Genomic DNA, 14266 nt, shown 5'->3' on the forward strand with positions numbered 1-14266 from the left:
AGTGAGAACAAAAGGGAGAAGACAACCAAAGTACTCTCCATAAAGATTGTGCCAATTTGTACCTCCACCACTGGAAATTGTAACTTTTAAGATAACCTATACCCATTCAGACAAAGATCTTGTGTTAGCCAGTGCTGAGCCATCATACTGGAGTACTAGGTGATGGTACCCAAGGAATCTCCCTGTCCTTCATCCACTTCTCCTGACCACCAACCATAGTATGAGAAAAGAGTTTCAGACTCAAAATAGGAATGTTTTATAAATTGTGAGAAGAAGGTCTCTATATAGAGTGTCCCCCCAAAATGTATACACACTTAACAGCTGATAGCTCAATTGATGTTTCTTTCTTTTCAGATTTAACCCATTGGAATTAATCATTATTCAAAGTGAATATATATTTTTTGGGACACCTGTATTTTTTCTTCTCTGACTAACCACTGATCTAGCATTACCTTCAAAAAAATCATCATTGTCATCATCATAGTCGTCGTACTCATCGTATTCATCTTCATCATTGGTGCACGTTTCTGGGAACTGAAAGTCAGCTCTATAGTTGTAGTGAAGCTCAGTAGTGTTTTGAGCTCCATTTACCTTAGAACATTCACCTTCCTCCATGGGTTCATCTAAGGCAAATGTCACTGATACATTCTTTTTAGGTTTTAATCTTAAGCCTTCTTTCTGTACAGCAAGAAGATGAAGGGGGAAAAGTCAGTTGGTGCCCAACAGTTTAGAGATTGTCCCTGTGGCAATAACATTTAAAGAGTCATTTACCTTTAGGATTGGCTTTAGAGGCCTAGTTTCCATTGAATGTTGTCCTAGAGGCTCTTCTTTTTCTTCCGTCATTTCTACGTTGGTAGGTAAGCTGAGGAACATAGAAAGGACAAAGCAATAGTGAAAATAAACACACTTCAAGCTACTTAATTAAATGCAGCTGTTACCCCATTCCTGCATATGTATTTGAACAATGAAATGGACAATAGAGCAAGACATTTTAGCCTTTTATTCCTCAAAACCTTGATCACCTCCTGTTTTCTTATTTTTCTTTTTCATATTCCTCTTCTCCCCCATATTTCCTTATTATTGGATCAGAGAACTGCAAGTAGAGAATGTGGGGTGGCTCCAGGACATTCATATAGAAAATATTGCCTAGAAGTTCCTTAAGGGGCTTGTGTTCCTTTTCTTCTCCACATGGCAAATCGGGGAATTAAAAATCATGTTTTGGAGAAGCTCTAATGTTGATAGTTTGGCTTTACCTTTCTGCAACTCATCCCACTAATGTGATCACTCAAGTTGTGCCAGGGGGAGGGTATACCTAACAATGCTGGAAAGTTTATGGTCACTGACCTAGCCCCATTTGAGCCAACTGATCTTGAAAGACTTGCTCAGAACCATACAGAATCCAAGCACCTCCCAGAACTCCCTGCTTATGTTGAATATTGATTCCTGCATCTGTTCTTTTTTAAAATTATATTTTATTATTGATTTTAGAGAAAAAGGGAGAGCGAGAGAGAGAGAAACATCAAAGATAAGAGAAAATCATTGATTGGCTGCCTTCTGCATGCCCCACACTGGAGATCGAGCCCTCAACCTAGGCATGTGCCCTGACCGGGAATCGAACTGTGACCTCCCGGTTCATGAGTAGACTCTCAACCACTGAGCCATGCCAGCTGGGCCTTATCAACCTAATAGAGGCAGCTCAGTACCTGATTGATGCACATTCAACCTTGAAGCCTGTGGTGTCCTTGTAGGTTGGGATACTTGAAGTGAGTGACTGTTGGTGAGCACACAGCTTTTCCTGTTTATTCTGAATGGCAGTTACCAGCCAGCGCAGCCCTTCAAGTAGGGGCTCATGGTTACTTCTTTGGAGGTTTTGGATAGCTGAACAGGGTTCCTGTGACCAAAAGAGAAGACTCCAGCTCAGGAACCTGAGACCACTGGGGATCAAAGTCCCTCCCACTCTCAGCCAAGGGGCAGAGGTACACATAAGCTCTGCAGTGCCTAGAGAGGCTTTAAGACTTCCTAGGAGAACTCAGTATTCACAGCTGAGAATGTAAATAAAAGCTACAAAAGCTAAGGTCATTCAATAAAGTGGTTGTGATGTAATGTCTTAGATATGTGATTTCGGGCAAGGAACTCAGAGTTTTTGAGCCTCATCCATAAAATGAGGATATTGAAGCTTCCAGCTTTACAGAGCAATTTTGAAGTCTAATAAGAAAACATATGTGAAAGTGGTTAAGAGTGGGATATTGTCATCATCGAGTCAGAAATCACCACTATAGGCATCACCTGGCAGGAAGAGGCTTTGCCTGAGATCTAGCATATGGGGCTGATTATGGAGTGGTGCAAGGTATGCATCAGCTGGGCTTGAGAGGGCAAAAGAGGGGAGGGGTTGACACTTACCAATAGGCACATGATCTTGTTGTCATTCATTATCTTTTCCAGGAATAGATATTTAATAATATCACAAGGTAAGAGGGCATTCTTCTTGTCTTGTTTATTTGCCAATCTAGAGCAGGGCACAGGAGAGAGGGTAGGAAGAAGAGAGGAAGAGTAAAACATAAATAGAGGCAAAGGGCAAGAAAAGAAGGGAAATAGGGGGAGAACCTATTATGGTACAGTTGCTACATATTCAAGAACTAGCTTTAAAGACATGCACAATGAGATGAACCAGACATTTTTCTAGCCAATTCTCAATGGTGGAAAGAATAACACATATAATTTGAATCCAAGATCATCCCCAGATCGAATTTCTCACTTCATCTCTACACTATGCCATCAAACTTTAATTAGAATTGCTAACTGGGATATGAACAGATTTGGAGTTTTTAAACAGCCTCTGCCAAACTCTGTTCATACTGAGTTGGGGGTGCTAATGAGGAACAAAAAATGCAAAAAGGGAGTGGGGGTGATTGATTGGGCCATCCGAAGTATCACCCTGGAATCAGTGCTAGTTACATGACTCTTGGGCAGTCTGTGAAGGGAGGAGGACATTGGCATCAATTATACAAAATAGGGGTGGTTTCAGGGGTAGAGACTGAAGCAAAAAAAAAGAGAAAGAAATTCAGGAAGACAATCTTCAGGAAGAGTCATGGGATGGAGGTAGGAAATCCAGATATTACTCTCCATTTCCCTTTGATGCTTGCTTTCAAAATTACATTTGCACAATTAGGTAACATTTTCACCCATGGCAGCGTGTGGTAGAAAGTAGCTCTTAAAAACAGACCCCAGAGGACTGGGTTACCCCCTCCACACACACACTGAGCTGAAGGGAAGAGGAGATCTAGCTGGATGTGACAAAGGGACCACCCAGCTCTTCCTTTGTCTACTTGTCTTCTGAAGGCACAAAATGGGAAGGGAAAATTGAGCACAAAGGCAGAGGCTTACAGTAGGATGGGTTTTCCTGCCACTCTTGCATCAGACAGAAGATGTGATAAAGTGGTCTTCACTTCCTGCATGCGTCCTAAGTCGCTGGAATCCAGGACAAAAACAATCCCGTGTGCTTGTGCATAGTAGTTGGGCCAGATTTTTCGTCCCTTCATATCTCCATTCAGGTCATAGACAGAAATTTCATATTCATCTAGCAGAACTGTAGTCAGTTTAGAGTTCATACAATGGTCTATCTTGCTAGGAAGTACTGTGCATAAGGGAAGAGAGGAGAAGCAACCACAAAGCAGAGGGATATAGTTAGATGAAAGTATTTGTTAAACAAATGTTGACTAGAGCCGTAGCTGGTTTGGCTCAGTGGATAGAGCGTCGGCCTGTGGACTCAAGGGTCCCAGGTTCGATTCTGGTCAAGGGCATGTACCTTGGTTGCAGGCACATCCCCAGTGGGGGGTGTGCAGGAGGCAGCTGATCGATGTTTCTAACTCTCCATCCCTCTCCCTTCCTCTCTGTAAAAAATCAATAAAATATATATATATTTTTAAAAAATGTTGACTAGAGCCTGCCCTGAGGAATGCTACTGAGGCATCTTGCCATCCTGTTCACTCATGGATTCATTTTCCTAAACCAGCACTTTGCCCAGGCAACCCTCTCCTGGCTCAGTAATCTTTAGTGAGTGGCCACTGCTCCCAGGAGAGAATACAGACTCCTTCGCCTCCTAACCTGCCAGCGCTATCTCTACCCTGTCTTGTGTCCACAGTGACCCTGGTACACACCTAGTCTTTTCTTCCCTCTGCTCCTTGGCTAACTCTCCCCCCACTACACAAGAATGTCATGCTCTTTTGTGCCCTGGGCCTTCACAAGATGCTATTTTCGCAGCTTAGAACATTTCTTACATTGCTCTTTCCTTGGTTAATACCTATTTTTAAACATCTATTTAGATCTTGTTTCCTCTAGAAATTTTTCCCTAACTCACACCCCCAACCCCCAAATCTGGGTAAGGTGCCTTTCTTCTGGGCTTATCACTATAATAGTACATATGCCAGTGTTACAAATTCAATGGTTTACTAATCTGGATTATACACTGCAATAGGACAGGGACCCTTTCAATTTTATTCACTGCTACATTCACAATGCCAGGGGCAGAGGTGCTCAATAAATATTTGTTGAATGAATTTGATGAATGAATGAATGAATAAATGAATGAGCAGGAGGCTCTTCTCTCCTACCCTTTTATCAAGGCTCAGGAAGGCTTCTTTAGGGAAGCTTATCTGACCACCCCAGCTCCACTTTCTCTCCCTCATTGAGCACATGGTCTGTTAAGCTGGTCATTCAACTCCCTCTGTGCATGCCATGGCTTCCCAACTAAAATAATGAGGGAGGGGCTTTGCATTAGTTTACACTCAGTAGGTGTTCAATACATGTTTATGGTGCCTATTATTGTGTGTAAGTATGAAGTACTTTTCATATGTCTTCTAAGAAACCATGCCAAATTTAGATACATTTGCCCTGTCAAGGTCATGGCCAGATCATACAGTCCCATAGGGCAGTGGTCGGCAAACCGCGGCTCGCGAGCCACATGTGGCTCTTTGGCCCCTTGAGTGTGGCTATTCCACAAAATACCACGTGTGGCGCGCATGTACAGTGCAATTGAAACTTCGTGGCCCATGAGCAGAAGTCGGTTTTTGGCCTGGGCGAGTCTATTTTGAAGAAGTGGCGTTAGAACAAGTGGGGGGTGTTGGTCGGGCAATGGGAGACACGGCGCTGGCGGGCCAAGGGATACGCAGCACAAGGGAGGCGCGCGCGTGCGATTCATGCAGGAGTTGAGTGAGCCAGTCAATCAGCAGTCTCATTGTGCAGTGGTTAGTGCTAGTTGCGTCCGCAAATCGCGCACGGGTGACAAAAGTACCTACTCGAAGCATAAAGTTACCTGTATTTTTCCAACCAGCTGCAAATCCTACAGGTATTTTTGTCATCAATTTAAGAATTGTAATTATTTTGTGTTGGTGGCTTTATTATTATAAAATGAAACATTTTTTTAGGTGCCCTGTTTGAGATGGCTACAAAGAAGAAGCAAAGAAAAACGGAAGACGAAAACCGTGAATTTAAAGTTGAATGTACCTACCTATATAGTTTAAGTTATTTGGCTCTGTTGACTAATGAGTTTGCCGACCACTGCCATAGGGCATTCCATACCTATTCTGCCCCCATAGAAGTGCAGTTCAAAAGGACAATCTTTCTACAAATTCCAGTCTGTTGAACTGAAAGTTCTGACCTAGATTTCTGCCCACATAAGCAGCAAAATGATTTTATAGATTCTCTATACTCAGACTTGGGAGTTCTAAGACCAGAATCAGTAGCTTTCTATTTCTAATCTCAGATCTACTTGTGACATTTTCATTAGGATTGCCAGAATGAATCATTTAGCTGAGAAGTTAGTAAGATGCTTTCAGATCGTTGGTAATGTATGATTATATAGACATTTACATATATATATGCATATATTATCATTATTACATTTTAATGTGATCTTATAACTTCTGTTTTCATGTTAGTCAATGCTCTTTTTAATTATAGCTTTCAGATAACATAAAATTTTCAGTCACAACTTTGATGTGATATTTGCTATGTCTCGCATTAGACTACTTAAAATAATAAGTGGATAAAGATAGTTTTAATTTGTTTCCAGCATGAAGGCAAGCTTTAAGTTATTTTTCCCTGTCTAATCAAAACATTTTCTTAGTTATTTTTTCTTTTTACTTGAAACCTTACCAATTCCTTCAATAATGCAATCTATTGTTGGCAACCCTAGAAGCTGTGAGAAGTTGTTGTTCCCTGACACTTTACATTTCTCTTATCTCCTCTATTAATTCATAAACTCCCTGAGAACAGGTAATGAGTCTAATTTATTTCTATATCCCATAAAGCACAACAGTCCGGGTACTGTTGGCTTCTGAGTTACTTGGCAATGATAAAGTCCTACCCTACACCAATTGAATCAGAATCTCTATGCTGGGACCCAAGTATTTGCATGTTTAACAAACTGCTATATTTAACAAAATCTGTAGGTGATACTTCTGCACTTTAAAGTTTGAGACCCACTACCCTAAAGAGCAAAGAAATCCATGCCTGCTGTGTCTCAGCATCATCTGGTGCTGCTTGTTAGATTTTGATTCCATGCCCCGCCCCCCAGTCCAAAGTGTCTGAGCCTCCAGGTCCCACTAAGTAACTGTAAAAGCATCCCACATTATTCTGATTTTTGGCTTTCAGTACTCACTATGCTAAGGATCACCTATGGAGCTTTTAAAAACTATGACACTAGATCTCCTTCTCTGAAGGTTTGATGCCATAGATCTGGGGTGGGGCTCAAGCATCATGTTCATTTTTAAAAGCTTCCCAGGTTATTGAAATGTATAGCCAGGTTTGAGAGGCACTGCCCTAAATTCCCTCTTTTAGGGCACCTGCTTATGCTCATCCTTGGGTTTTTCACCCCATGTGACCTTTCCAGACAAAACAGTTATAGTATATGTTGTCATTGAGAATAATGGCTTCTGATCACAGATAGTTTATAGCTTCAAAGTTACTACTTATAGTAACACAAGTTACTACTTATAGATTGGTATTTCCTTCCTAGGCTGTTATCTGCAATCATAAACATTTGCAGGAACAGGAGAGGTGAACTATTGCATATTGTGTACAGAGCAGCCTAATAGATTGACTGTAGTAGTCCTGAATGGACTGAGACATTCCTTAGAATGTGACATCAGTGGAACTTTGCTTCTTGGCCATTAGAAACTTCTCTGTGAATGAATTCACAACTCCAGGCTCTATCCTCTAAGAGTCAGAATGGAAAGCAGATACTATTCTCAAAGACAAAATAGCATATGGCTAATTACGGAAGAGTGCTTCCCAAAGCTGGCTGCCCATCAAAAACACCTGGAGAGTTCTTAAAATATAGATTCCAGGGCCCCACTCAGGTAGATAATGGAGAGGATGAAATGCTAGGTAGTAGGACAGCATTATAGAAGGCATAGGTATGTGAAATAGATCAGTATGATGGCAGAGGAATGGCAAGTCATTTGTTTTGGCTCTATCAGGTCACATGCAGAGAGCATGAGAAATGAAGCTGGAAGAGAAGTCAGAAACCAAATCATAGAGGACCCTGTGTGCCTCTAGGAACTTAAATTTTATTTTGAATACAATGGGGAGGTAGTAAATGCTTTTGAGCAGAAGGAAGTGCCATGATCAGATTTTTGTATTAAGTCCTTCAGGCAACTGTGTTGACTGAATGCTGGGGAGACAACCAGAGATGGAAAGATCAGCCAGCAGCCTGTTGCTGTAGTTCAAGAAAATTGCTGCAGGTTCCCAGTACACCAGTGGCAGAGGAGTCAGGTTAGCCCTTTCCTGTACTTTGCTGAAGGCTTCTAAATGATATAAAATTCAGCCACATCATCATACCCCTACTTTTATTTAATAAACATCAATGGAGAGCATCTTATGCCAACCTGTGTGCTGGGCTCTTTGACTAGCATTTAGTTGTGTGTTCACAACTAGAATAGTAGCTCCCTGCAATTCTGTGTAACTGCTTCTTGAAATGTCAAGGTATTAAACTGGAGATCTGGTATTAAACTTGCATATCTCTGAATTGACAACATTTCACAAGTTCCAACCCTCTATATTAACTGTCACAAAGTATTTGTTATTAAACTTCTTAAGACCAAATTCCACTTTAATTGAGCTCTGAAATGAGACACTTTTTCAAACATGCTATCCTTCATAATTTACTGCAGTGTTTTACATAGTTTGAATCCATTCATACTGACACTATGTGAGGATGTTTAATTAGGATATCTTGTAAAGGGAGACGGTGACAGACATTACATAAACAAGCTGATAATACCCCAGGAAAGGATTGTGTATGTGTGTTGGAAAGTGCTTATCTTCAAAAGAGGCAACCTGAGGGCTGTGAAGTAAAGCTAGGAAGGAATAATTATTTCATTGGTCACTGGGGCCCTTGAGAGACCTAAACCAATGTCTAATGCTCCCAATTCCTTACGTCTGCGGAAGGCCTCCACAAAAACAGTTTTGCCTGCATTCTCCAGACCGATGATGATGATGGTCATATTCCTATTAATGGAAAAGAAAAATGAGCCAAAGCCTTAAAAGCAGTTAGTTCTTAAGCTAAACAAAGAAGTCTATTCTTCTTTGGTGTTTGGGGATCTTCCTACAGTAGTCCCAATATGTGTATCATAAAAGGCACAGCCAAGGTGGTAGAAGGTTATATAGGAATCCCTTCCCAAGGTCTCCAAGGATGTGTTTCTTCCCGAGTCACTTGCCTTGCAGAATTAGCCATTCTCTTCAAACCTTGTCCTCAATCTTGCATGCAGACAGACTAATCACTTCCCCTAACAATATATATCATGATTTGTCCCATGTGGGACTGTGGGCAGATACATTGGAGGAAATGGTGGAGTAGGTCTAGGGAAATAATTACAATATTACCTTCGTGTCCCATTAGTATTTACTTGAGGCCCGCAGGATGTCATTAGCTTGAACATGATTCAGCTTCGTTCTGTAATATTAAGGGAAACAATAAGAAATCAGCCCCGCTATTAACATTGAACTTGTCAGTTTATGACTACATAGGTGCTGATAAACAGAAAGCCTTGTACTGACAGAAGTCCATTACTTCATTCTAGCCACCCTTATCTATAAATGTCATAGAGCGAGGGATGGGTAATCCTCAATTCTACTGGCATATTCCTGCAAAATGGGATGGTTTCTTGTTAAAGCAACCTACACAGGCATGATGGCATCAGGTGTGGCCTTCCCTTCAGCCGTAGATCATCCCTGTTGGGAATATCTTCATTCAACCTTAGGTGGGGTGAGGTGAAGCTTCAGAGAAGAACCAGCTGAGATTTCAAGGACCTATTTATTGGGAAACCTGTTCTAAGTGACAACTATCTACTATTCTTGGTTCTCTTATTGCCTCTGCTTAAAAAATGTTGGTGAGCCATTGTCATAGATTTCATAAAATTCCTAGAGCTGTAAGGGACCTTTGAGATCATCTAGTCTAATAGATTGCAAACATCAGTCCAGGTGCCCCACTCTCAAAGATTCCCAGGGAGTTGCATAATCTCTCCAGTAGTTTTCAAAGTGCAACAATATTTGGAAATGAATGCCTAAGTAAAAAGGATAATTTAGACAACCACCTCAAGGTCCATCCATGTTGTAGCATATATTAGTATTTTGTTCCTTTTTATGGCTGAATAATATCCCATTGTATGAATATACCACTTTTTGTTTATTCATTAGTTTATGGACAATTGGCTCTTGTCAATAATGCTGCTATAGACATTTTTGTACAACTTTGTGGACATATGTTTTCAGTTTTCATGGGTACATATACTTAGAAGTGTAGTCACTGGGTCATATAACTCTACATTTAAACTTTTGAGGAAGTGCCAGACTGTTTTCCCAAGTGGCTGTAACATTTCACATTCCCACTAGCAGAGCAGGAGGGTTCCAATTTCTCCACATCCTTGCCAGCACTTGTTGTCTTTTGTTTATAGCCATCCTAGGGGGTGTGAAGTGGTATCTGATTGTGGTTTTGATTTACATTTCCCTAATGACTAATATATTGGAGCTCAGAGCTGGGGAAACTCTGGTTGGGCTAGCAAAGTATTTCAGCTGATACTCAGATGGGCTTTGCTTAGCTCTCTGATGAGCACAGTGGATGTGCAGTTTATCTTTGGATAACAGCATGGTTCTGCAGAGTCATCCACTGTTTTGGAAAACTGTCATTCCCAAATAGGGACTCACATTTCATAGCATTTCTTAGAGTACAGTTTGTTCCCTAGGAGATCATTTGTCTTCCCATAAGGACCTCCTGGAGAATGGCTCTGGTTTATGCTAGACAAAATGGAAACCTTATATATGGCCTGTGATCAAAACCAGCTTTCCTCCAGCTTTGTTCATAAAACTGATAAGACCTTGAGCCTGAATCACCAGAACCTGACTGTCTGGGTTCCACAGTAGCCGTCTCTCTTTGAGACAAGGCCAGTAGCAGCTTCATGTCTATATCCTTATAATTGGAAGAGATTCCTAACTTGAGTTCAGGCTCTCTGTATTTGTTAGTGCCACCAGGAAAGGTCAAACTGGCATCATACAAGTTTTTCTTTAAAAACTTATCCTAAGGGGACAACCAAGATGACAGCATGGGTAAACATCTATACTCGCCGCCTCGCCTCCCATAACCACATCAAAATTACAACTAAAATACAGAACAACCATCATTCAGAACCACCTGAAAGCTGGCTGAATGGAAGTTCTCCAACAAGAGAAGTAAAAAAGAAAGCACATTGAGACTGGTAGGAGGGGAGGAGGTGCTGAACAGGCTGGTCTGACACCCACATGTACCGCTTTTTTAATCTGGAGGGAGATTATCTCTATGGAGGCCTCCCGTGAGGAGCAAGGGGTTCAAGCCCCACACCAGACCCCCATCCCAGAGTCCCAGAGCTGGGAAGAGAAGTCCCCACAATTATGGGCTGTAAAAACCTGTGGGGATTGAGGATGAGAGACATGGAGACTGCTGGAGACCCAGCTGTTCCTTTTAAAGGGCCGGCGCACAAACTCGGACTAGAGACCTCTGAGTTCCAGCACCAGGTGGCTCTGGGGCACCCAGACACATATGAGGGGGAGCTGGACTGTCTGGCATCAGAGTAGGAACTCAGGGGGTGGCTTTAACCCAGACAGGGGTGCTCACAAGGGTCATTGTTCTTGTGCTGGGACCTCCCATGCCGAAAGGCTGACAGGCAATCATAACTGAGTCTCAGTCAGCCTGGAGCACACTCTTAGCTCCACCCTTTCCCCCACCCCTTAGCCCTAGCTTGAACCAGTCTCTTCCAGAAGGGAGGTGATTACACTCATTCAGGAGTCTGGAGGTTTCCCTTGAGCTGGTATTGGCATTGTCCTGGGAAGTGTAATCTACCATATCAGCTCTGGGATCTTGGGAATTTCCTTGACCTGGGTCAGCCTCTATTTCTTATCAGTCAGACTGTGGTAATAAAAGAGCCTTCCTAGAGTGGTTATGAGAAATGGAATGAGGCAATATATGTAAAGGGTATAAACTCATTTAGCAGGCCCTGGTTTTATTAACTTCTTCAGGCCATGAGTTTTGGGGAGCAGAGACAGTAATCACCTTTTATTTTTGGTATCCCCTCAAGCTCAGCTGTATGTTTAGAGGTTTGTTTAGATGTGAATGTTCCTGCCTGGTCCTGGCCTCTCCAAGTGGCTGGGGTGGGGCCAGGCCAGCCAGCAGCCAGCCCCCTCAGACTGAAACCGCAGCCCCTAGACCCCCGCCCCCACTTCACCCTCAACCACTCCTGGGAGGAAGCCAGCTGCCTGAGCATTGGCTCCACCTACTTGTGCATATTCATTTACACAGTGGCATTCTCTGCCTGTACATTTAGGTGGCCATATCCACTGGGATTATAGATACCATTTGTCCTTGATACATATTAGGCCCTGTCCTAGGCACTTTCCACAGTCATATTCTCCACTTGAGAGGCTGATACAGTGCCCCAGTGTGCCTATATGGTAATGGCAAATTGAGATTAGAACTGTCAACATAAGAAACATGCAAATCTACAGGGAATTTTTGTGTTTATTTGAACCAAACCATTGACAATTGCCAGGAAAAACAATCTCAAGGGATTGAGAAAATGCTCCAGAGAATGGCAGTTTTGCACCTTATTAAAACACACACACACACACACACACACACACACACACACGTCAAAAAAACAAACAAAACAAAACACAAAAAAACAAGTTATAGGGATTTAACAGTCGAGTAGAAGATTCCAAGAATCAAACCAACAATTTGTCATATGAGGAAGCAAAAAACACCCAATCAGAAGAGCAAAAAGAATCCAAAAATATGAAGATAGTGTAAGGAGCCTCTGGGACAACTTCAAACATACCAACATTCCAATTATGGGGGTGCCAGAGGGAACAAGAGAAAGCAAGATATTGAAAACCTATTTGAAGAAATAATGACAGAAAACTTCCCCTACCTGGTGAAAGAAATAGACTTACAAGTTCAGGAAGCGCAGAGAGTCCCAAACAAGAAGAACCCAAAGAGGCCCACACCAAGACACATCATAATTAAAATGCCAAGGGTTAAAGACAAAGAAAGAATCTTAAAAACAGCAAGAGAAAAGAAGTTAGTTACCTACAAGGGAGCACCCATATGACTGTCAAATTTCTCAACAGAAACTTTGCTGGCCAGAAGACAGTAGCAAGAAATATTCAAAGTGATTAATAGTAAGGACTTACAACCAAGATTACTCTACCCAGCAAAGCTCTCATTTAGAATTGAGGGTCAGATAAAGAGCTTCACAGATAAGAAAAAGGTAAAGGAGTTCACACCACCAAACCAGTATTACATGACATGTTGAAGGGTATTATTGAAGAAGAAGAAGAAGAAGAAGAAGAAGAAGAAGAAGAAGAAGAAGAAGAAGAAGAAGAAGAAGAAGAAGAAGAAGAAGAAGAAGAAGAAGAAGAAGAAGAAGAAGAAGAAGAAGAAGAAGAAGAAGAAGAAGAAGAAGAAGAAGAAGAAGAAGAAGAAGAAGAAGAAGAAGAAGAAGAAGAAGAAGAAGAAGAAGAAGAAGAAGAAGAAGAAGAAGAAGAAGAAGAAGAAGAAGAAGAAGAAGAAGAAGAAGAAGAAGAAGAAGAAGAAGAAGAAGAAGAAGAAGAAGAAGAAGAAGAAGAAGAAGAAGAAGAAGAAGAAGAAGAAGAAGAAGAAGAAGAAGAAGAAGAAGAAGAAGAAGAAGAAGAAGAAGAAGAAGAAGAAGAAGAAGAAGAAGAAGAAGAAGAAGAAGAAGAAGAAGAAGAAGAAGAAGAAGAAGAAGAAGAAGAAGAAGAAGAAGAAGAAGAAGAAGAAGAAGAAGAAGAAGAAGAAGAAGAAGAAGAAGAAGAAGAAGAAGAAGAAGAAGAAGAAGAAGAAGAAGAAGAAGAAGAAGAAGAAGAAGAAGAAGAAGAAGAAGAAGAAGAAGAAGAAGAAGAAGAAGAAGAAGAAGAAGAAGAAGAAGAAGAAGAAGAAGAAGAAGAAGAAGAAGAAGAAGAAGAAGAAGAAGAAGAAGAAGAAGAAGAAGAAGAAGAAGAAGAAGAAGAAGAAGAAGAAGAAGAAGAAGAAGAAGAAGAAGAAGAAGAAGAAGAAGAAGAAGAAGAAGAAGAAGAAGAAGAAGAAGAAGAAGAAGAAGAAGAAGAAGAAGAAGAAGAAGAAGAAGAAGAAGAAGAAGAAGAAGAAGAAGAAGAAGAAGAAGAAGAAGAAGAAGAAGAAGAAGAAGAAGAAGAAGAAGGAGAAGAAGAAGAAGGAGGAGGAGGAGGAAGAAAGAAAGGAAAAGGAGGAGGAGGAGAGGAAGAAGAAACAATATGAATGATAAAATGGCAATAAATACATATCTATCCACACTTGAACCTAAAAATCAAAATAAATGAACAAGAAATCTAATGAACCAAATAAACTGGTGAATAAAACAGAATCAGAGGTTTGGAAGCATGGAACAGACTGACGAATCTCAGAGGGAAAGGGGGAGGGAGAATGGGAAGAGATTAACCAAAGATCTTACCTATGGACACAGACAGTAGGGTGGTGAAGGCCTGGGATGGGGCAGGAACTGGGTGGAGGAGGACAATAGGGGGAAAAAACCTGTGTGGGAAACTGATATAGGTGTGAGCCTTGGACTGACCTGCTGGCAAAGTCACAAACAAGTCCCAGCTTAGAGGGCTCAGTCCTCTAAGCATAATTAGGCTTGACCTTATAACACTCCCCAGATCTTACCTGGGAAGCTAATGGGCTTAGGGAAGTGCAGGGAGTGTA

At 41.4% G+C, this 14266-nt stretch overlaps 1 protein-coding gene across 1 annotated transcript; it reads right to left on the reverse strand.

Moving 5' to 3' along the window:
* Nucleotides 1-549: 549 nt before the first annotated feature.
* Nucleotides 550-14044, reverse strand: ARL13A (ADP-ribosylation factor-like 13A; the record flags this gene model as incomplete). The annotated part of the gene is made up of 8 exons (XM_014542580.1): nucleotides 14016-14044; nucleotides 8884-8953; nucleotides 8438-8508; nucleotides 3385-3634; nucleotides 2401-2506; nucleotides 1704-1891; nucleotides 772-862; nucleotides 550-678 (listed from the first exon to the last, which is right to left on the reverse strand). Coding segments are annotated over exons 2-8 (891 nt in total), but the record flags the coding sequence as incomplete, so codon positions are not given.
* Between the last annotated feature and the right edge of the window lie 222 nt (nucleotides 14045-14266).

This window comes from Myotis brandtii, unplaced genomic scaffold (genome assembly GCF_000412655.1).
Source record: "Myotis brandtii unplaced genomic scaffold, ASM41265v1 scaffold305, whole genome shotgun sequence".
Taxonomy (NCBI): Eukaryota; Metazoa; Chordata; class Mammalia; order Chiroptera; family Vespertilionidae; genus Myotis; species Myotis brandtii.